This window comes from Diaphorina citri, unplaced genomic scaffold, assembly GCF_000475195.1.
Source record: "Diaphorina citri unplaced genomic scaffold, Diaci psyllid genome assembly version 1.1 scaffold1493, whole genome shotgun sequence".
Lineage (NCBI taxonomy): Eukaryota > Metazoa > Arthropoda > Insecta > Hemiptera > Psyllidae > Diaphorina > Diaphorina citri.
Genome location: NW_007378919.1, coordinates 46,112 through 68,693, shown reverse-complemented (window position 1 = coordinate 68,693; position 22,582 = coordinate 46,112). Strand labels below are relative to the sequence as shown.

At 38.2% G+C, this 22,582-nt stretch overlaps 4 protein-coding genes across 9 annotated transcripts; 2 read left to right on the top strand and 2 right to left on the bottom strand.

Annotated features, from left to right (window-relative positions):
- The first annotated feature begins 1,156 nt into the window (after positions 1-1,156).
- On the top strand, positions 1,157-12,699 carry LOC103516129 (organic cation transporter-like protein). Of its 6 annotated transcripts, XM_026828618.1 has the most exons (12): positions 1,157-1,252; positions 3,580-3,620; positions 4,146-4,478; positions 5,088-5,310; positions 6,742-6,848; positions 8,061-8,215; positions 8,660-8,828; positions 9,672-9,840; positions 10,130-10,206; positions 10,762-10,973; positions 11,393-11,574; positions 12,100-12,699. In XM_026828618.1, the coding sequence occupies exons 3-12, from the start codon at positions 4,333-4,335 to the stop codon at positions 12,238-12,240; spliced, it is 1,581 nt and encodes a 526-aa protein (XP_026684419.1). In that variant the 5' UTR covers positions 1,157-1,252; positions 3,580-3,620; positions 4,146-4,332; the 3' UTR covers positions 12,241-12,699. The 6 variants fall into 6 exon arrangements, with proteins under 6 accessions (XP_026684419.1, XP_026684422.1, XP_026684421.1 ...); XM_026828621.1 differs by lacking the exon at positions 1,157-1,252 and having other exon boundaries at positions 3,228-3,620; positions 4,288-4,478; XM_026828620.1 differs by lacking the exon at positions 1,157-1,252 and having other exon boundaries at positions 3,228-3,620; positions 4,262-4,478.
- On the top strand, positions 1,969-3,184 carry LOC103516138 (protein dif-1-like). The gene is made up of 3 exons (XM_017446926.2): positions 1,969-2,224; positions 2,415-2,726; positions 3,024-3,184. Exons 1-3 carry the CDS (start codon positions 1,993-1,995, stop codon positions 3,182-3,184), a joined length of 705 nt encoding a protein of 234 aa, XP_017302415.2. The 5' UTR covers positions 1,969-1,992.
- Positions 12,700-15,212: 2,513 nt separating the features above from the next.
- Positions 15,213-19,040, bottom strand: LOC103516137. The gene is made up of 6 exons (XM_017446925.2): positions 18,496-19,040; positions 17,936-18,130; positions 17,538-17,733; positions 16,918-16,990; positions 16,549-16,608; positions 15,213-15,831 (listed from the first exon to the last, which is right to left on the bottom strand). The coding sequence occupies exons 1-6, from the start codon at positions 18,566-18,568 to the stop codon at positions 15,499-15,501; spliced, it is 930 nt and encodes a 309-aa protein (XP_017302414.1). The 5' UTR covers positions 18,569-19,040; the 3' UTR covers positions 15,213-15,498.
- A 572-nt stretch (positions 19,041-19,612) lies between these two features.
- Positions 19,613-21,798, bottom strand: LOC103516136 (putative GPI-anchored protein pfl2). The gene is made up of 4 exons (XM_008481093.1): positions 21,787-21,798; positions 20,319-21,500; positions 19,764-20,010; positions 19,613-19,716 (listed from the first exon to the last, which is right to left on the bottom strand). Exons 1-4 carry the CDS (start codon positions 21,796-21,798, stop codon positions 19,613-19,615), a joined length of 1,545 nt encoding a protein of 514 aa, XP_008479315.1.
- Between the last annotated feature and the right edge of the window lie 784 nt (positions 21,799-22,582).

Here is a 22,582-nt window from a genome sequence, read left to right as displayed (position 1 = left end):
AAGAAGTGGCCACTTGATGTAATCAGTCAACATAAAAAGCACCTACACCCGTAGCTACTAATCAAAAAAAATTCTAACGCATCACCGTTAGTAGAGCAGCTAAATCCCCGGTGTGGTTGGGTATTTCGTATAAAAGTTGTAGTTATAGGTACCTAAGGTCTATTATAATAATTGGTTATTTGCTTGATAGTCCCCCGGTCATAAATAGTAATTAGGAACAACCAAGGAATGGGATCCAATAAAGGAATAAAGAGTTCAATCTTGAATCCTAGGTTAAAAATAAAGTTTGATCAAGGGTGGGGTTAATGCCATAGGCATTCAAACTTTATTTTTTACTTATATGTACATTATGTTACCATCTGTAAATATTTATTCTGTAAATAAAGTTTGAACTAATCGTTTAATAATAAATCTTTTAATAGGTAAGTCAGATTCAACAGCTGTCACACTGTGATAGTGTGATACGTATTGTTATGAATGGAGCAGTTGCAAATGGGTAAAAATTATAAATAAATGGTCAATTCCTATGTAAAAAGTTGGGAAAAATCCAAATCCGAGGTCAAAACTCCGAAAAAATAACTGTAAAAGGTCGAAAATTCAATTTTTATTTTCCGTTCTAATGAAAGAGTTCAAATATGTGTGACGTCAGACTTTATGCAGTTGTTTTTTTCGTCCGCTAGGTAGCGCCACTATGCAAGCGCGCTAGCGGAGGAGCAGAAAGAACTGCGCAGAAACGTATGCGCACAAACACATTCATGCGTTGCCTGCGAGGGAGCTTTGCTCGGGACATTTGATGTGACGTCAAAGTTCACGATTTACCGGTATTTTTTAAATCGATTTATCTCGGGATTTTGAAGTCGTAGAAGAAAAAGAAAAATTCCGTTGATCCTCATTTTTCCTGCTCTATGACTTTGAAACATCACCCAAGTAAGCGCAACTGATCTATTGTATGAACGTTAACATCTAAGCCTAGTAGGAATCAACTCTCCGTCTTATCATTAAGTATAATGTTCTACTTGTCACACTTATTTATTTCATTTCAGTCATGTAACCCCTCCTCCCCTCCCTTCCTGTATAATAATAAACAACAATAAATTAGTAGTACTACTAATTAAATTAGTACGCTAAAAACAATAATCATCCTCCATCCCTCCAACCTAGTCTGAGGACAACCTTTTTACTGTACTACGGTCATATTAGTCTTTGTACTCTTTTAGCTAAATTCCCCGAAGGGAATGCTATTCATTTTTCGGTAGTCACAATTTTGGGTCGGGGTTGTGGTTTTGGGTCACTAGGAAGCTATTTGCGATGAAAACTCGTTTCCCCCACTTGTTGCATGTGTAAATTGTGATGTAAAATTTGCCGAACACATTTTTTGTCAATGCCAATGGTTTCAGAAATCATTCTGATTGTTAACTTTCGGTTAGATCGGATCAGATTACCGATTTTTCTAATGTTCCATTCATTTTCTGAGATAGAGGGGCGGCCCGGACGTGCATCATCACGGCCATCTTGAAAACAATTGTCCCCACACACTTGTTGTTACGAAGAAAGAGTTTCGGTATGGGCTTTCCCTAGAAATTTCACAACATTTCGTTGCTATTTGAGAATTTGACCACAATAATAGTAGTAGCCTACTGCTGGAGTAAAGGGACTTTTCAGTCCTATGCAAGCAGTATAAATAAGCACAATTATTATTATTATTATATGATCTGAGGGTAGCAGTGTAAACAACTTATTGGAACAGGTATACTTGTATTTTAAAAGTATTAAATTCTCAAAAATAATACATGAATTATTAACTAAGTACTAGGTAGCCTATCTAGAACTCTCTTTAGGTTTATGTACATGATTTTACAAAATGGTTACTTACATACTCATGAATTATTAACTAAGTACTAGGTAGCCTATCTAGAACTCTCTTTAGGTTTATGTACATGATTTTACAAAATGGTTACTTACATACCGTGTCTTTCATTTTAATTTTCAGGAATGTTAGATTGTGTTACAAAAATCCTTCAAAAAGAAAAGATTTTTGGTTTCTACAAAGGCATGGGAGCACCTCTTGTAGGAGTAGCTCCTTTAAATGCTCTGAACTATTTTGGCTATGGAACTGGTCTTAAATTCTTTACCAATGAAAAGAACATGGGGCAGTTGGAACTTTGGCAATATTTCCTCTCAGGAAGTTTGGGTGGCATTGTAACAGCAGCTTTAGTAGCCCCAGGTAGGCATATTTACTTACTATTAGTAAGAGGCCCTTGCAGACTTCATTATAAATAATTCATGCATTGAACTTTCAATAAGTAACAAACTAAGTAGATTTTTTTAAGTACCTACAGAATTACACTTAATATGGCAACAGAGAAATACATATAGGACCATGTGAAAATTAAACATCTCCCAATGGATTTCAGGAGAACGGATCAAATGTCTACTACAAGTGCAAGAAGGTGGATTAAGCAACGTTTACTCGGGACCTGTGGATGTTATAAGAAAGTTGATACAGCAGCATGGACTAGGAAGTGTGTTCAAAGGGTTCTCTGCCACACTACTACGTGATGTGCCAGCTTTCGGTGCTTACTATGCTATGTATGAAACTGTGAAACATGTCTTTAGTGGACAGGGTGATTCAGTCATTGAGGTGTCAGATCAGACTAGGAAAACAACGCCTTTGGTTGGAACAATAACGGCTGGATCTATGGCTGGGATTTCCTACTGGATTGTTGGTGAGTGTTTCTACTTAATAATATTATCCATGAGATGGATTCATTTTGTATAAACATAGTTCTTGAATGTACCTATGCCCCCTCCAAAAGGTTTTTATTTTGTCCTCGTCATGTTGAAAATAAAAAAAAATCCCACCCCTCTTAAACTGTGTCCACACTCCACACATAGTCGATTCCGTCGATCGACGAGGTGAATCTATGTATATAGTGGAGGCAGTGTAAGGTTTCAGTCGATGTCGATCGACGGCGTCGACTATGTCTGGTCACATCTTTACATTTCCTTCCCTGATTTTCCAGCCATGCCAGCAGACGTGCTGAAAACTCGTCTCCAGACCGCCCCTGAGGATAAGTATCCTCACGGCATACGTAGTGTCCTATCTGAAATGCTTGAGCGTGAAGGCCCCCGCACTCTCGAACACATTTTTTGTCAATGCCAATGGTTTCAGAAATCATTCTGATTGTTAACTTTCGGTTAGATCGGATCAGATTACCGATTTTTCCAATGTTCCATTCATTTTCTGAGCTAGAGGGGCGGCCCGGACGTGCATCATCACGGCCATCTTGGAAACGTTTGAACCACTCAAAAACTTGCATCTGTGATGAACAATTGTCCCCACACACTTGTTGTTACGAAGAAAGAGTTTCGGTATCGGCTTTCCCTAGAAATTTCACAACAATTCGTTGCCATGAAATAAATATCTATAAAATTTCTGACGAAGTGGAAGGAAGGGGTCTTACAAAATTCAAGATAAAACCAAAACTAATTGGAGTACATATATGTGAGACCTCTCAATCAGAAGACGAGGTTTCAAGCTTTAAAATGATGTGCATTACAACATTGCCGAATGCGTAGTTTTCCCGTAGCAGCATCAGTCTCGATAGCACACCTCGTATGTAAGTAAATCGAATGTAAACACTCTTCACTGTATCTACCTCAACGGAGCTGTCAAACTAATTTTCTCGAAAAAAAGGTAAAGAGATAAAAATGAGAGAAGTACATGTACCTACCTCAAATATTTTTTAAAAATTTATCAAACTTGATAAAATCCGAGATTGATTTACCTATCGCATCAGGACGTTATCAAAAATTTACCTACACCTACTCTTCATTTTTGGCGAAGTTAGTATCTTATTGATTGGTCACAACTCATCAGTGATCTATCAAAATTTAAGTGACAAGTGACTGAAGTGACAGACGTATTAGGTTTTTAAAAACAACTCTCCAGATTTCACAACTCATCAGTGATCTATCAAAATTTAAGTGACAAGTGACTGAAGTGACAGACGTATTAGGTTTTTAAAAACAACTCTCCAGATCAGTCCACATATTATTTTGGAGGTTTTGAATTCGGCGAAAATTAATGATCAGTACAGAAAAAAAACATTACTTGTGTTCTTTATACATTGAAATAATTAAAGGTAACATTAAAGGGCCTTAGGAAAATGGCCTAATGGTCAAAATTCCAGACATTTGTATACAACATTAAAGGGCCTTACAAATCAACGTAAGAACACATTTTCCCACCTGAAAATAGACAAGGTACTATTTGCTGGTGATTAGGAAATACAGGAGTAGTGGTGACCGTGATAGTGTATCTCTCTCACCATGGATCTGGACACCATCTTTTTGAAAGTGGGAGACTTCGGGCGGTACCAATGGATTCATAACTATTTGCTTTGTGGTTTAGCTGCGATGTATGCGGCTCCATACTGTTTGTCCTATGTGTTCACGTCCCTGGATTTGTCCTATAGGTGAGTACAATGAATTAATTACTATTACCCGAGTACAGGGAACCTAGAGATGGAAATGAAAAAGTACTGGAATCGGACCAAATTTCCATGAGAAATGATAAATTTCGCACTCTTGTCACACTCTGTCTCTATGTATGTGGGTCTAAAGCTGATAGTCTAAATGGCATTGTCACAGGTTGGTGCTCTAAGATTTTTCAAGCTTTCATTCTGAGCAAAGAATATTCCACCTTTACAAGCATTTGTTCAAAATCTGGACCTATTTCCTCTAAATTCAACAACACTGTTACAGATTGGGACTTCTATTTCCATTTGAACTCGTGCTCTAAGATTTTTCAAGCTTTCATTCTGAGCAAAGAATATTCCACCTTTACAAGCATTTGTTCAAAATCTGGACCTATTTCCTCTGAATTCAACAACACTGTTACAGATTGGGACTTCTATTTCCATTTGAACTTAATGAAATAGAGGTAATAGAGGAGTACTAGGTAATTAAGTATAAAAGGTCGATTGACCTTTGAAACACACCCGCAAATCAATTCCTTTGTTAGCATAATGGAACATTTCGTTCTAAGCTACCAGTATAAATAAAGCACCATCAATTGTTTCCAGATGCTACATCCCAGAATGTGAAAGTCCCGATGGGCCATTCTACGCCAGCTGGCTGTCAGATGCCATTCCCTTTGATCCGGTGAAGGGGCTGTCGAAATGTGAACGCTACCAATATGTGAATGTGACGGACACCTGTACAGCGAATTCCTTCCAGGATGACATAGTGGAAAAGTGTACGCAATGGATATACAAGTATCCGGAGGAGAAGAACATACTAGTCGAGGTAAGTAGGAGATCGCCAGAAAAGTCACAAGCTTTTGAGCTTCTTAGATATGTAAGTAGTGGTATAACTTAAAATTAACATTTTCGTCGATTGATTTTGTATGAAATAAAAATAAATAAAGCACATCGCTTCCAGGATGACATAGTGGAAAAGTGTACGCAATGGATATACAAGTATCCGGAGGAGAAGAACATACTAGTCGAGGTAAGTAGGAGAATTTGAAGTCGCCAGATAAGTCACAAGCTTTTGAGCTTCTTACATATGTAGTGGTATAACTTAAAATTAACATTTTCGTCGATTGATTTTGTATGAAATAAAAATAAATAAAGCACATCGAAAAAAAAAAGATTTGTTATAGTTGCTTTGGATTGGTATTATTAAACCTCGCCACCAGCAGAAAGTAGAGTCCTGGCAACAATTTATAGTTCAATACTCTTGGAAAATGCTCGTAATATTGATGTACTACATCGCCACCAGCAGAAAGTAGAGTCCTGGCAACAATTTATAGTTCAATACTCTTGGAAAATGCTCGTAATATTGATGTACTACATCTGCCATTTATAGGCTTATCTTGCCAAATAATATATCCGGTGCTGAAGTGACATGTACTCAAGTATTTGAAGATTTGTGCACGCTGAGTGTCACGTGGTCATATTTGAGGAAAAAATCCCAATCCAATGATTTTCACTGTGTGCGGAGTCCAGTATGTAATTGTACCCCAAGAAGTATGGCTAATATTCATAAATTCATGATTTCAGCAGTATTGTTGGTCCACCATTAGTTTTCAACTGCTGATATGTTTTAAATGTTCTGAAGGATCGCCATTATTGGTTCCCAATGAATTCCAAAATTCTCTTTAAGATTTTAATACATATAGAGGGAGGGAAGGAGAACGGGAACGAGAGAGTATCCTTGATCATTCATACTTATCTGTCCCTTTAATAGAGGGAGTCTTTAGAAACTAAAACCACGAAATTTATTCTTTCAATGTTTTTTATTAAAATTAGAAAAATCCCAAAGTAAAGATCTCTTCAAACCCTTTGTATTTATGCATTACATTTTTTGTAAACAATGATTGTTTAGGGAGTTATGACGTCATCGACGGCCATTTTGGAGAGAGGAAAGGAAAGAGCGTTTTCGCGGGTAAATCGGAAATTTGAATTTCAAACTAAAATATCTCGGGAGAAAAAAATCATAAAAATATTCTGAAAAAAGTTTTGTTTATTTTACATTATTTGTGGTTAATCTAATATAAATTTGAAAAACACCTTCGTTCTCTATTATAGGCTTATCTTGCCAAATAATATATCCGGTGCTGAAGTAACATGTACTCAAGTATTTGAAGATTTGTGCACGCTGAGTGTCACGTGGTCATATAATCATATTTGAGGAAAAAATCCCAATCCAATGATTTTCATTGTTATCTTTCAGTTCGATCTCCATTGCAACGAAAACAAATGGAAGCTCACGGCCGTGGGAACTTTGAGCATTGTGGCCCGAATCCTGGGAATGCCTCTGACAGCTTTCGTGTCCGACAGGTAAACACCAATCTCAGTGGTGTAGTGGTTAGCGGTGGACTTTGGTTCAACAGATTGGTGGTTCAAGTCCAAGTAAAGTCATAAAATTTAGCGTAGTGTATCAAGCGGGGAATGACATTTGTGACAAGTATTTCATGCTTACAATTTTAAATTCCTTTTCCTCCTTTACTTTCAGACTGGGAATTGAGTTTTAACGGGATCGAACCGGATATTTATTTATTTAATACATCAAATGGGTTCTTGCCCTTTACTAACTTTGTTACAATAATAATTCCCTATCTGTCCTGACCAACCAACCTGTCAAAAAAAAAAAATTATAAATAAATAAAAAAATAATCAACAATAAACGTACTTGCACAACCAACCCATCAACTAAAGTCAACAAATTAAGTTGAGCATGCCGATCGGGTATTGATCCTAAATTAATCTCGATATAATCAGTGAGCTCAAAAGTAAGGCTATTTTGTATGCAGTACGTACGTCAAAAATAAACTAGCACAGCCACTTGGGTTTTGAAGTACGTAGTACGTACAGATTAATAATAAGGGCACTACAAAATAACAAGTATCTAGTAATTCGCCTTAAAAACCACTTGAATAAAAATCCAATAAAAATAAACTAGCACAGCCACTTGGGTTTTGAAGTACGTAGTACGTACAGATTAATAATAAGGGCACTACAAAATAACAAGTATCTACTTCTTCTGAAAAACGCCTTAAAAACCACTTAAAAACCAAAAATACCTAGTTAAAGTGTTTGGGGTAAAGGAACTTTAGGATCGAAAGCAAAACATCATAAGAGGCTTAGGGCCGGTTTCTAACATCCTCTGTTGGCTCGCGAGTTTGTAAACCAATGGTTTACCCAAACTCCGGAGTTACTCTGGAATGACGAATCGCCTATGGTCTATGATCGCCGTTGTGGCCGCGCACTTAGGCCCATTCGGACACATTCAATTTCATGACTTTGTTTTTCAGGTTCGGTCGGAGATATGTGATCATATAGTTAAAGTGTTTGGGGTAAAGGAACTTTAGGATCGAAAGCAAAACATCATAAGAGGCTTAGGGCCGGTTTCTAACATCCTCTGTTGACTCACGAGTTTGTAAACCAATTGTTTACCCAAACTCCGGAGTTACTCTGGAATGACGAATCGCCTTTGTGGCCGCGCACTTAGGCCCATTCGGACACATTCAATTCCATGACTTTGTTTTTCAGGTTCGGTCGGAGATATGTGATCATCTTTGGAACCATACTATCCTGTCTGTTTGGTACTCTACGGGCCTTGTCACCAAACTATGAAACATTCCTCGCTTTTGAACTACTGGATGCTTTCTTTGCGGCTGGCTTCTATCACTGTGCAGTTGTTTTAGGTAAAAGACCCTCAACAACTATGCTGCTGGAGTTAAACCTTTGCCTTTGAATTTTCTACGAAGGGATTATTTCTAGGACTGTTTTGAGAATATTTCACTGTAAAGGACCATTTCCGTAAATGCCCTTCTCCTTGCTGAGAGCAGTCGGAGTTGTGTGAAAAACCTTTCTTATTGACATGGTTTGGTATCGGTAAAAGTTGGGCTATTAAAGTCCTATGTCATATTTAAGCCCTATATCTGATTAGGCTTTTGTGATTATGGTGTGGTTTGACTGCTTATGTGCTTATAGTTCGTAGATTCGTAAAACCTTAACCCATCCCTTGGAGCAGTTGCATCCACACCTAAGCCTCAGAGCAGGCTTTTTGTGTATGGCTTATAGTTCGATCCATATAGCTTGGTTTGACTGTAACTTAATCATTTTGTACTTTGATTTATTTCCTCCAGGTGTTGAGCTCATAAGTCCTAGCAAAAGAATCTGGGCCACTATCATCATCAATTGTGCCTACACAGTGGGGGATATCTTCTTAGGAACTGTGGGCTACTATTTCCGCTACTGGCGCCATTTCCTTCTTGTCATTTATCTGCCGGGGGCTTTCTTTATCTCCTACTTCTGGTGAGTAGAATTCACATTCTTCTTCTTTATTACTTTCTATTTTTTACTTCCTATTACTACAGTATAGCGAGCTATACTAGTAATGAAAGTATTGCAATCGGTCCAAATTTTCAAAATCGGGAAATGGTTGGAAATATCCGTTTTAGGATCCCCTGATGTCCAAAAAATGGTTTTTAGCCCATGATCTGTACGTACGTACGTTTATATGGGAAAAAGTACAAAAAAGTTGTGTACAAAATATCTCAAGAACGGTTTGTCATAAAGCGATGAAATTTAGTATGATATCCCGATATGGTCCAAGGACGCGACTGTAACAATTTGGTAAAAATTGGACAGTCACTCATCCAGATATCAACCAAAGTCAATGTTGCTTAGAATTTAAAAAAAAAAAACATTTTTTTCATTCTTTATATTATGATTCCTTATTACACGGGGAGTATTTTAAGATAGGAAATTTTCGACCAAATATTGGCCGCCGTAGGCGGCCGATTTTTGGTTTGGAAAAATAAAATAATAATAAAAAAAGTTCAATTTCTGGACACTTTTAAATGATCCCTTATTACATGGGGAGTATTTTGAGATATAAAATTTTCCACCAAAAATCGGTCGCCTCGGGCGGCTCGGGACTTTTTCCAAACACGTATTCTGCAAATGTAATAGAAAGTCGTGTGATGTTCACACCAGATTTTTTATCATGTGAAGGTGGTCTCTTCTTGATCCCTTGTGTCGCATCAATTTTTTTTTTTTTTTTGTCTGTGTGTCTGACCCCATAGAAGGACTTATCCAAACCTGGTCGACCTATATATCAAATTAATTTATTCCATTGAATTATTTCATTCCTAGGATATTCCCAGAGTCCATCCGATGGCTAGTTTCCATGCAGAGGTACGACGAGGCAGCCAAAATCATAGAGAAAATGGCGCGCTGGAATAATGTCAAGCTGGACTTTGACATCAAGGAAGCCCTGTCTATGAGCAAAAGTGCCGAGGAGAAAAGTAAAGAACCACAGCTGGTAGGTTCCTCTTTTAATGTAATTCAGCCAGCCTAGTCAGCTCCTGAACAGATAAGGTTCGTTCTCGGAACGGCTGGCTTTCTCCTATCCTGTCTTTCTTCTCTCTTTAGTTTCGGGACTATAATAGCTCAGCAGTTATAGTTTCCTTTTTTTTAAAAAAAAGTTCTCCCAGTACTTATTATGTTAAGGCGGTCTTTTCTTGATCCCTAGTGTGCCGCGTCCATTTTTGTTTAGGACTATTGCACTGCAGCTTACCTTGATTCTTGTTCCGGGGTCCATCTTGTTTTAGAGTTACGTACAAAGCATCATGGAGGCTGCCAGATCTTGGACGCTGATGTTCAGACTAGCCATTTGCTCATTTTGCTGGTAAGTCGAAAATGTTCCCAGTCAACACAAAGCATGAATCTCTCGCACATGTCCTGTATTTACCTGAGGGGCGGAAATAAAATATCTACTATAATTATCATAATTATAAAAACGAGATCCATTCACAATCACATACTAATCGCCGCTCTATCTCCAGAACCCCTACACCTAGAAAGCTGAAATTTGGTAGGAATACTCCTAATAATTATGTTCTAGATCGGCAGTAGGAGAGGATTTTGCCGAAATCTAAACCGATCTTGAGTTATGATCAAGCTGCTAGTATTTTATAAATGAAGGAATAAACATAAGGTAGAAACACACTATCATCAAGTCACGTGAGCTCACGGGGAGTCAGAAAGATGTAGTTTAAAGTTTTCCTATAATATTGTAGGTAATTTCTTTCAGGACAGCTACACTACTATCACGTCACGTGAAATTACACTATTATGGGAAAACTACATCTTTCCGACTCCCTACGAACTCACGTGACGTGAAGTGATAGCAGTGAGTTTCTACCTTAGGATTTTCAACTTACCAATGTCCTCTGTGTCCCAGGATGACCTGTTCGTTTGTCTGGTACGGGGTGACCCAGCAAGCCACTCTGATCGAGGGTGACATCTATGTGAACTTCATCATCAGTAGTCTCATGCAATATCCCGGCTACTTCCTGTGTATACTCTTAGCCGGATTCGGACGAAAGAAACCCCTGGCTGCTTGTTTCTTCCTGTGTGCCCTGGCGTCTCTCAGCTCGTATGTGATACCTCCCGGTAAGTGAAACAGAATCATGCCAGTGGTGAAACAGGTTGGGGTTGGGGTCACAATCTGATTGGTTTAAAAATTTGAAATCAACCAATCAGATTGCTTCATCCAAGAGTTTAACTAAGTTTAAACACTGATTGTCGCCCAGGCCATTAAAGTACCACTAAAGGCCATTAAAGTATCTCAGTTCCAGCAGATTGAAGTACCACAAAGCAGCGCTGTAATGAGGTAATTACCTACTCAATAAGTGTAAAAATACGTGTTTTGGCAGTTGCTTACTTAGGTGCTTAATTTCTGGAACCACCTCAGATATGATGCCAGAATGTTGATGTTTTTACTGCTACTTCTTTTGCAGCCTCAATATTGACCATCGAAAACGCATTACTTTGATAATAATATTTAGTTTTGTTCTAATTCCGTTCACTAGATAGCGCCGCACTTCGCGTCAGTTTAGTCATGGCGTCCAAGCTGATCATTTCCTCCTCATTTCTCATCCTCATCCTGTTGTCGGCCGAAATGTTCCCCACTGAACTTCGCCACTCGATGGTGGCAGCCGCCAACATGGTCGGCATGATCGGTCAGAGCTTTGCCCCTCAGATACCACTTCTGGTAAGTATGGTCCGTAAGTAGTAAGTAAGGATTTACATTAAATTACAACTTTTTTCCTTAAAAATATCAATAAATAAACTTGTTAATACCACATTACATTGAAATGGGGGTCTTTTCTGGCGAAATCGTGGCAGCCGCCAACATGGTCGGCATGATCGGTCAGAGCTTTGCCCCTCAGATACCACTTCTGGTAAGTATGGTCCGTAAGTAGTAAGGATTTACATTAAATTACAACTTTTTTCCTTAAAAATATCAATAAATAAACTGGTTAATACCACAATACATTGAAATGGGGGTCTTTTCTGGCGAAATTCCTGTGTGCGGAGTCCAGTATGTAATTGTACCCCAAGAAGTATGGCTAATATTCATAAATTCATGATTTCAGCAGTATTGTTGGTCCACCTGTCCACCATTAGTTTTCAATTGCTGATGATATGTTTTAAATGTTCTGAGGGAGGTTGGGAGATAGGGAGAAGAAAACGTAACAAAAGAAGAGTGATCTAAAGACAGCCAAATTGTTCACAGGTGACATACTACGGGCAATACTTTCCCATGTTGGTGTTTGCCTTGATCAACGTCATAGCTGCCTTCCTATGTCTCCTACTGCCTGAGACCAGCAAGTCCAAACTTACCGACACTATCAAGGAGGCGAAAGAATTGCAGTGACCAGCGGAGAAAACAAAACCAGACTAAGATCTCAAAGGTGTATTTTATTATGGTCTCCAATGAAGTTTTTCTTTTTCATTCGAGGCCATTATTGACACCATTTTTATATTAATTGGCTGGTTATTAATTTACTGAAGAGGTGGTTGAAACCCCAGCAGAAAAAAGCGAAATGGCCTGTCCGCACTTCAGCAGATTACCTGGGGCTTTATAACGTCTAATTTCAAAGTAATTTTGGTTTAAAATAAAATTTAAACAATATACCTAGGTACCTCGATACCGATTGGTCAAACAACTTAACTATGTGCCAGAAACAGTCGGTAATTGACCAACCGAATCTAAGATCTTCCATTTAAAAATTAGATTGTTATTTTAACTTGGGCAAAAGTTAGAATGGGGATATATGAACTGCCCATTTTCCTGTAAATATTTAGAACAAAATAAAAAATATAATAACCCAAGGAGGTTTGTTTTCTTGTTGGAAAGAAATCATATTTTCTTTTCCAGCTATACTGCAATAATAAGACTCAAATAGTGTATAATGCGTCTGTACAAAATATTTTTACACACAATTTATAGCATATAGGGACTAAGTACAAGGGGAGGCTGAGATTGTAAAAACGTCAAACTATACAACAGGTTATCAGGGGAATAAAAAATGGAGTTTTATACCTATACTAATCAAATCAAATAAAATTCATACCGAAATGCTACAAGATCTTTTCCAGCTATACTGCAATAATAAGACTCAAATAGTGTATAATGCGTCTGTACAAAATATTTTTACACACAATTTATAGCATATAGGGACTAAGTACAAGGGGAGGCTGAGATTGTAAAAACGTCAAACTATACAACAGGTTATCAGGGGAATAAAAAATGGAGTTTTATACCTATACTAATCAAATCAAATAAAATTCATACCGAAATGCTACAAGAGACTATAATTAGAGACTAATTCATATTCAGAGCAGTTTGTTAAATACATTATTCAATAGTTTATCTCTATTAAAGTTTTCACACTGACCATCAAGGGCATCAAAGATAATCATTTTCGTCAGCACTTATTGAACAAAGTGAGTTTTAAATTTTAACTTGAACAAATTTGTAATTCCTTTGTCTGGGTTAACTCTTGACCAGTTTATTCCGATTTTCTTTAAATTTGACAAATATGTATGTTTAAACGTTTGAAGTATATTTGCTCATCAGATTTTGAACTGCTACAAGAGACTATAATTAGAGACTAATTCATATTCAGAGCAGTTTGTTAAATACATTATTCAATAGTTTATCTCTATTAAAGTTTCCACATTGACCATCAAGGGCATCAAAGATAATCATTTTCGTCAGCACTTATTGAACAAAGTGAGTTTTAAATTTCAACTTGAACAAATTTGTAATTCCTTTGTCTGGGTTAACTCTTGACCAGTTTATTCCGATTTTCTTTAAATTTGACAAATATGTATGTTTAAGCGTTTGAAGTATATTTGCTCATCAGATTTTGAAGGCTCATTAGTACAATCGGACTTAGGGGGCTCTGTAACGGCCCATTTTCTGGCCGAGTTTTATAATGCACTGAACGACTAGTTATACGAGCCAGTTTATTATACAGTGCATTCATAAAGTCCCCCCCCCCACCTTAATTTTTGAACCGATGAATCTAGAAACCTGAAATTTTGTATACAATCCAATATTTACCTCTAGTTTCTTATAGGCTATGTAAAAATTCAGGGACTTTTTCAGGGTCAGCCCCAGGGGGGCCAATTTTAAAATCTTAAAAGAGAACACCCTATTTCTGATACATCATATCAAAGAGAACGTAGTGCATTAGTACAAGTTTGAGCTCGATCCGACCACAAGGGCCGGAGTTATGGCCTATTAAAATTTTAATTTTTCCATGTTCTCCCGCCAATAGGGGAAGCACCAAAAATGAGAAATTCATATCACTATTTCTGATACATCATATCAAAGAGAACGTAGTGCATTAGTACAAGTTTGAGCTCGATCCGACCACAAGGGCCGGAGTTATGGCCTGTTAATATTTTCATTTTTCCATGTTCTCCCGCCAATAGGGGAAGCACAAAAAATGGGAAATTCATATCGATTGGTGATTTGTGCTTCAAATAGGTCCCACTAATGGTTCATAATGAAATTCAGATCCAAAAGTGAAATTTAGACTTCCGGCCCTGATGGCCTCCGGGGGTGAAAATGGATGTTCCGAAATTTAATTTTTGAGACCGAATTTCAATGTAAATCATTAGTGGGACCTATTTGAAGCACAAATCACCAATCGATATGAATTTCCCATTTTTGGTGCTTCCCCTATTGGCGGGAGAACATGGAAAAATTAAAATTTTAATAGGCCATAGCTCCGGCCCTGGTTGGCAGATCGAGCTGAAACTTATACGAATGTACTACGTTTTTTAAGAACTTTAATATGATGTATGACAAATAGGGGGTTCTCATATAAGATTTTAAAGTTGGCCCCCCTGGGGCCGACCTTAAAAAAGTCCCTGAATTTTTATATAGTCTATAATAAACTAGACTCTAGAGGTAAATGTAGGCTTGTATACAAAATTTCAAGTTTCTAAATTCATCGGTTCAAAAATTAAGGTGGGGGGGGGACTTTATGAATGCACTGTAAATGAACTATACAAAACTGGCTAATGTACTTAAGAAGAAGCCAAGTAGTTATATAATTTGTCATTTAAAATACCTACCTACTTCATCAACAGTAAAGAACGTCTCTTGTAGAACCAATATAAAAATTAAACCTCAAAAGGAGATTCAAAATACATGTCGGATAACATAAAAATATTTAACTAATTTTGATTTCTTTTGAAAATAACCGAACACTAATTTATCATTAGGGACTTTAATAAGATTGTAATCAAAATGGTCCATCGAACCATAGTGAACCTTAAAATAGTATAGTTCAAAGAGGTGGAAGAATAAAGAAGTTACTACTGTGTGAGGGTGCTACTGTAAATCACACGTATGAGGGGAATAAATGTAGACCATTTTAGTCTTACTTGAACACTTGGATGTGGTCAAATTCTCAAATAAATGAGGAAAAAATTCCATGCCTCGGCTGGGATCGAACCCAAGTCCTGCTTACCACCGAGGCAGGGTATTTGCTGTGCAATCATGGGTATTTGTTGCTGTGAGCATATAGGTTTGCCCTTTATGCTCACATAAACGGGGGATCTGAGCAAGCAATGTTTTCTAACCTCTCTGAAATGATAGAGAACAGGAGAGATCTTACTTGAGCTTATACACGGAGCCAAGATTCAGAACGCCCGTCGCGCCTAGATCATCCATCCGGCGGTTTATCTGAGCGGTGGATATGATAGGGAGACCCAGGATTTGATTCGAGCCTCGCATTTGATTCACTGGGATGAAACTCGTTATCCCCATGTTGCTCAGGTTCGATAGGACAGTCTGGTTACTCAGGTCTATCACAGGGATGCCTAGATTGCATTCAGCGTCTTTGATAAGTTCGGCAGGCTGGTTGGAAGGTCGGGAGGAACCCAGGTTCACCTTGGGAACGATCTCTACTTGTGATCCTATCCGATCCGGGACAGGAGCAGATTTCTGAGGAGACAAATGAAGAGCAGACATTAGTCGAATATGAAAAACACTTTCCTATTCTCCTAATTTGTCATTCAAAGTAGGTATTATGGTGGATTTCAACAACTGTCTCTTTAGTCCCTAACACCCTATTAGCTTAATAGCCCTGTTAAACCTATACAAATCGAATTGATTTTCTGGAAACGAGATACCACGAACTTAACAGGCTGTTAGCTTAACAGTTCTTCTAAGAACTGAAAAAATATTGGTGAAATCCCTAACACCCTATTAGCTTAATAGCCCTGTTAAACCTATACAAATCGAATTGATTTTCTGGAAACGAGATACCACGAACTTAACAGGCTATTAGCTTAACAGTTCTTCTAAGAACTGAAAAAATATTGCTGAAATCTACCTTGACCACCTTCATAGTAACCATAGTATTATGAATCCATTCTAAGAAAACCGCTGAACCACTTTTCTGTGAAATATATATGCTTGGACAGAATGTAGGTACTTCCAAAAGAAAGAGTCTTACCTTTACGACGGGAGTTATATTTACAGAAGATGTGAGTTTCCTCGTGGCTGGTTTGGGAACCTAGACAAGAAAAAAAGATTATTAGAATCTAACTGAATAGCTCAACCTGTGAACTAAATTCCTAAGAAAACCGCTGAACCACTTTTCTGTGAAATATATATGCTTGGACAGAATGTAGGTACTTCCAAAAGAAAGAGTCTTACCTTTACAACGGGAGTTATATTTACAGAAGATGTGAGTTTCCTCGTGGCTGGTTTGGGAACCTAGACAAGAAAAAAGGATTATTAGAATCCAACTGAATAGCTCAACCTGTGAACTAAATTCAATTTTAGATGCGATATTATTATTAATTATTAAAAAGTTAGAACTATTGATATTAATTATTATTGTGTACACTTTTCTAGGGCGCGAGTTAGATTCCTGCCCAGGGCGAACTTTATTCTACACAGATAAGGTTCGTTCTCGGAACGGCTAGCTTTCTTCTATCCTGTCCATCTCTCTATTTGGAACGAGAAGACCTCTTTGTTACATTACCTCTAGCTCTAGCAAGCCTCAAGGGGGGAAAAACTTACCGAAGAAATGGTAATCCCTCGCTTTTTCAAGGCAGAGGCTGCAGGTGTGTCAACAGTATTTGAACTAGTGGTACTGAAATCGAACAGAGAAAACTAGCATAAACACAAGGAATACAAAGAGGATTAGCAATCTTATTTAAGGAGCGCGGGTGCTCTACGCACAGTCAAGTCAAGACAGTTTGACAACTACTAAACTAGTCAGGTTTGAAATAAATTTGAATACAGCGCGTCCGTCTTGTATTGTCTTGCAAGCACTAGGTCGGGGGTTCGATTCCTGACACGGACGAACTATATCCTTCTTGCAAGCAATAGGGCGCGGGTTCGATTCCTGACACGGACGAACTACATCCTTACAGATAAGGTTTGTTTTCGACACGGCCGGCTTTCTCCCATCCTGTCCTCATCTCTTCGATTTTGGAACGATAAGACCTCGGTTGTTACAGTTTCCTCTATCCTAGATAGCGGTTGATAGCTGGTAGCGTTTGCCTTGAAAGCGCTAGGCCTCGGGTTCGATTCCCGGGTTCAAGTAAGATGTTCATGTTGGAATTTACTTTTGGTTAAGTGATGGCAGTTTTGTAAAATATATTTTTACCTTCTCTCTCTCTCTCTAAATCAGGAACATAATATGCTGAGAAAAACTTACGAAAGCATTTGTGGTGGTAAAGCGTCCAATTTTAATTTTAGGAATGGAATATCCATCTGTATCAACCAAAGCAGCTTTGAGAGGTGGGTTTTTTTCTTTCTTTTGTCTTTTAGATTTGCTTGTATCTTTGGTGGCACTTGGGGCTTTTCTTTTCCTTGCAGGAGACTTTTTTTCTGTATGGAGGAAAGAGAACAGACACTGGTACATTTTGAGATAATGAGATGTCATGGATGTGTCCTACTTAAATAGCCGAAATAAAACACTATAAGCTCTAAGTACCTACTTATGCATATTTATAAAATGTAGAATTTTAACCCAAAGCAGCCACTGTGGCTTTGTAGAATTGCATGCTTAATAGACAGAAGTTTAAATTACCTTTGGGTTTCACAGGTGTTTTCTTCCGGTTTTTTGTACTATTATTATTTTGTGTACTGATATAGTTATTTAATACTTCAGGGACTGACTCCACTTGTTCCAGTGGAATTGTGGGCTGAAACGTATGTTCATTGAAAATGTGATGTATCAATTGATTGGAAGATGAAAATGATATTGCACATGGAAAACATTTTACTGAAAACAAAGAAAATGATTGAGTTAGAGCAGCAAGGGATGTTTTCTACGCTAGTTTGGCACTATCTATCTCCAGCACTATAAAATAAAGTTAGTTCACAATTGAAATTGCATCCTAGGGTCTCTACTAGACGGTAGGAATTTTAGATTTTTTTACTATTTTTTCTTTCTTTTTAATACATATAAATGAATTAATTACATTTTCACAACTGTCACAAATAGTGCAGAGTATCAACCTTGAATGATAGAGGGAATTAAGAAATTCAAACCACAAAGAGCCAAGAGCATACCTATAGCCTATAGCTCTATGCTCTCCAGTACTCTCAACTCCACACTCTGTTTTTAGCCTTACTTTGAACACTTACATATTATTACATCTGTGGGTAACTTTTTTCGTTTCTTTTTGCTCTGGTCTGTGGAGCTCTTCTTGGGTGACATTAGGTCAGCACAGACTTCTGACTGCTATACATAAGACTTCCTGTGGGCACCATCAAAGCAGCTTCAATAGAGAGTTCTGACTAGATTAGAGAGACAAGAACGAGAAGGGTACACTTCTGGATTAAATGAATAGTTAGGTGATGCAGTAAGTTTGCTCTCTAGGACTCGGTGGAGAGTCATTATCGGAAAGTACTTTCAGACCTGTGAGCATTTGTTGCTGGTGAAATGTAGTCACTGCAGTAAAATATTTTTTAGGACGTAAGCACAGGAAAATTGTTTAGAATAGTCACATAAATGCCAAATTCTCAAAATTTCAGTAGGTATTTGACAAAACTTTGAACTTTAGCTGAATGTGAATGCTCATTTGCTGATTCTAGATTCTATTCTACATTATCCACAAGACCACAACCACAAAAACAAAATCCAAAATCCAAATCTTACAGCTTGGGTTTAGTATAGCTGGCTTCTCAGATATTGCACAAAACCCACAAAAACAAGCTGGGCCCGTCCCTCCGGGAATTTTTTAGCCCGTAGTTTATTCGATGGTGATTAGAGAAAATCAGTAGGTACCTAATTTGTTTAATATTCAGTTTATTATTATTATTATTATTGATTTGATTTTACTTTCATGTAACGTAATGATTTAAAATCAAGACAACAAATTTCAAGATCAGAGCTCATTTATGTGAGAAAATGTGAAAAAAAAAAAATCCCCCAAAAACCAGTTTCTTGGGTTTTTTGGCTTTTTGGTTCTCTGGACAAAATTTGCACCACCATATTTTCGGGTTCCTGGTAGAATTAAAGACCTTTAATTTGATATATTTTATATAGGTCGACCAGGTTTGGAAATTGACCACATAATAGTAGTAACCTACTGTTGAAATAAAGGGAGTTTTCAGTAATATGCGAGCAGTATAAATAAGCACTATTACACTAGCTTCTTGTCCTATGTTTCGCTATGGAGAAAAACACTTTCGGGAATCGAACCCGGTAGATTTGTAGAGGCTTAACCCAGGCATCCTTTAGGTCTGTTTGCTCCGACACCTAAGCCTTGAAGTGAGCTTTTTCTGTATCGAGTTCCGGTCTCTTGGAATGCATTACTGTGACTTGAGTCTGAATAACATTGAAAGTTTCTTTACACGTCTCAACTGAACATTAAGTAAAGCTCCAAGAGCCTAGGCAAGGGTTAACTCACCTCCTGTTGAGAGAAGGGAGCTCAATTTTTTGGGCATAATTTTCGGCTGCTTGGTTGGGGGTTCAGGAGGCCTTTTGAACTGAGGATCCTCTGGTGGCCTTTTAGGTGGAGGAGGTGCTAAGATTTGTGTACTTGGGAACCCGAGGGGCCCTGGTTCTACTCGCTTATACTGAGCATCTTCTATTGGTTGAGAAGTAGGGGGGTAGAAATTGTAGTATGAAGGCATGTGGCTGGGAGAAGACAAGAACTGAAATCGAGAGCGAGAGATTTGATTGAATTCTAAATCTAATTTGAATCACTTGTATCAGTAGTTTTTGGAGTTAATTGTAGGTAACATTATTCAGCTTCTGCAATTACTTGTTCACTTTGCTGCAGCTTTATATATCGACATAATAGTGGCCTTTTTAAATTCCAGAAAAATAGCACATGGCCAAACGTCTCACAGGACCTCATTATTAGCTTAAAATCTGTTGTAAAGTCTGAACGTTTAGAAATTGGTAATAAGACTAATAAGCAATAATAATATAAGTTTAGTCTAGAAATAAGTTTAATTACCTGTGAACTGGAATGGTTCATGTAAGGATACATGGAGTTGTAATAGGAAGAGCCATAGGGTGCAACACTGGACATGTTATTAGACATCATAGAGTTGAGTGGATAGTAAGAAGATACAGAGGCATTTGAATTGATAGGATTCGTATTGATAGCATCCATGTTAATCAGTTGGTTCTGTTTACTTGATGTATCCAAAAGTTTCTCAGTAGGAATAATATTGAGTCCTGTTTTCTTCTTCCCACTCTCACTGTTTTGACAAGGGCTCCCAGGCGTACTACTAGGGGATAGTGAAGGATGAATGTTATTTACATGGGGAGACATAGGTTTATGAGGAGACATATTTGGGGAGGCCCCTCCTCCCCCTGGTACTGGAGGACTGGGTGTATAACTCATCATGTTATTATTATTACTACTAGGAGAGGTATAACCTACAGGAACAACCTTGCTACTACTTCCAGATCCAGATGCCATCATGAATGAAGAACTATTCGTTGAGTTGTGATTAGTGAGGCTAGGCTTCTGATTGGTGGAGGTGAATGCTGAACTTGTCATGTTGTGATTGGGTAGGCTATTGTTCATCAAGTAGGGGTTTATATAATTTGGATCACAAGAAGGTTTGCTGTCTGCCAACATACAACTACTGGGAGGTTTGTTCAGTATGGTGTCAAGATTGTGAGATAAGTTGGTCAGATTATCCACAGTAGTCATCTTGCTTGAGCTCTTGCTATTCTCCATGGGAGCATAACTTGAGCTGGTAAAGTCTGAGACATGACTATTACTTAGAATTGTACTGGCTGTGTATGGAGTGGATACATTATTAGCAACAGTTTTGCTCTGGGGAATCTCAAATGCACTGGCAAAGTGAGAGTAGGTCATGTCGTCGTCATAGAGACCTTGGATCTCTCGCATCTCTAGAAAATCAGTATTGTTGTCCCCGTTACTAGGTAAATTCAAATTGGACGAATCCTGTCCATCCAGAACATTATACACTTCTGACATGAGAGATGAGAGGCCATCATCCGTGCTGGCTGCATTGCCATTGCTACCTGTACTGGGTGCTGTAGAGGAAGTACTAGTGGTAGTACTGGTAAGGGTTGTGCTGTTCTCAATGGGTTCCAGACGATTGTTCAATGGAATCTCTTTGTGTTCCTTGGGTTGTTCATCTTGAGAGCCATCAATACTCTGTAATGGTGAAGAAACAATGTGGTATTCAGATGAAAACAGCAAACACTAATAAATGTGAGTGATCTAGTAAAAGTACCTTAAGTAGGTGGATAACAAATTAATTTATTCAATGTACATGTTAGGTACAAAGGTACATAAGTACATGTTCAAGTAAGATGTTCATGTTGGAATTTACTTTTGGTTAAGTGATGGCAGTTTTGTAAAATATATTTTTACCTTCTCTCTCAAATTCATCCCCACTCTGATGTGAGCATGATGTGAGAAGATGCGAGCATCTTCTTACATCATGTAGCATCATAAAATAAAATAGCCCTTATTATTGTGGTCAAATTCTCAAATTATATTGAGGATAAAATTCCATACCTCGCCTGGGATTGAACCCACGCCCTCCTGTTTACCAGGTGAGCGCCTTGACCACTACACCACCGAGGCAGGAAGACACCCGTTCCGAGAACGGAACTTGTCTGTTTAGGATAGTAATATCCCGGGCGGGGATAGAACCGCAGAAAGATATTTCACTGGCGGTAGTATTCATCTCAGACTCGTAGCTTTCTGAATAAACAAATTTCGAGTGTACAAACTACCGAAGCCAATTTGGACCTATGCCATCAATGGCGGCACTTACTATGTTGCGAGCAGAAGTCGAAATCTATATTTTGACCACTAATGTTGAGCAAAGCAAGCCAGCCTAGTTAGGTTGGTTGGTAGCGCGTCTGCCTTGTAAGCGCTCGGCCGCGGGTTTGTTTCCCGCCCGGGGCGGATTTTATCTTAAACGAATAAATCTTTCTAGGAACGGCTGGCTTTCTCCTATCCTGTCTTCCCTCTCTCTTCGATTTCGGTACAATAAGACCTTAGCAGTTACAGTTCCCTCTGTCAAACATCTTCAAAAAAAATCTTGAGCAACTTTATGCGTGAGTGGTATCCGCGGCCTAACGCTTACAAGGCAGACGCGCTACCAACCAAGCAAACTAGGCTGACCAAACCGTGCATGCTTCGGACGGAGATGGATCGTATTCGGGACGTGTGAGTATGCGCTCAGCCCAATTCAATACGGGCTTAGCTTGCACCCTAACATTGTT

Bases quoted from the DNA above. Each gene is read 5' to 3' on its own strand.
- LOC103516129 (XM_026828618.1), top strand. From the start codon at position 4,333: ATGGATCTGGACACCATCTTTTTGAAAGTGGGAGACTTCGGGCGGTAC. The intron at 4,479-5,087 runs GTGAGTACAATG...AATTGTTTCCAG, and splicing joins TCCCTGGATTTGTCCTATAG to ATGCTACATCCCAGAATGTG. The intron at 5,311-6,741 runs GTAAGTAGGAGA...GTTATCTTTCAG, and splicing joins AGAAGAACATACTAGTCGAG to TTCGATCTCCATTGCAACGA.
- LOC103516136 (XM_008481093.1), bottom strand. The intron at 20,011-20,318 runs GTAATTAAACTT...TCTCGATTTCAG, and splicing joins TGAACCATTCCAGTTCACAG to TTCTTGTCTTCTCCCAGCCA. The intron at 19,717-19,763 runs GTGAGTTAACCC...CTTAATGTTCAG, and splicing joins CTCCCTTCTCTCAACAGGAG to TTGAGACGTGTAAAGAAACT.
- LOC103516138 (XM_017446926.2), top strand. From the start codon at position 1,993: ATGTTAGATTGTGTTACAAAAATCCTTCAAAAAGAAAAGATTTTTGGT. The intron at 2,225-2,414 runs GTAGGCATATTT...AATGGATTTCAG, and splicing joins AGCAGCTTTAGTAGCCCCAG to GAGAACGGATCAAATGTCTA. The intron at 2,727-3,023 runs GTGAGTGTTTCT...CTGATTTTCCAG, and splicing joins GATTTCCTACTGGATTGTTG to CCATGCCAGCAGACGTGCTG.
- LOC103516137 (XM_017446925.2), bottom strand. From the start codon at position 18,568: ATGTCACCCAAGAAGAGCTCCACAGACCAGAGCAAAAAGAAACGAAAA. The intron at 17,734-17,935 runs GTAATTTAAACT...TCCTCCATACAG, and splicing joins AACACCTGTGAAACCCAAAG to AAAAAAAGTCTCCTGCAAGG. The intron at 16,991-17,537 runs GTTCCTGATTTA...GTTCGATTTCAG, and splicing joins AGTTTTTCTCAGCATATTAT to TACCACTAGTTCAAATACTG.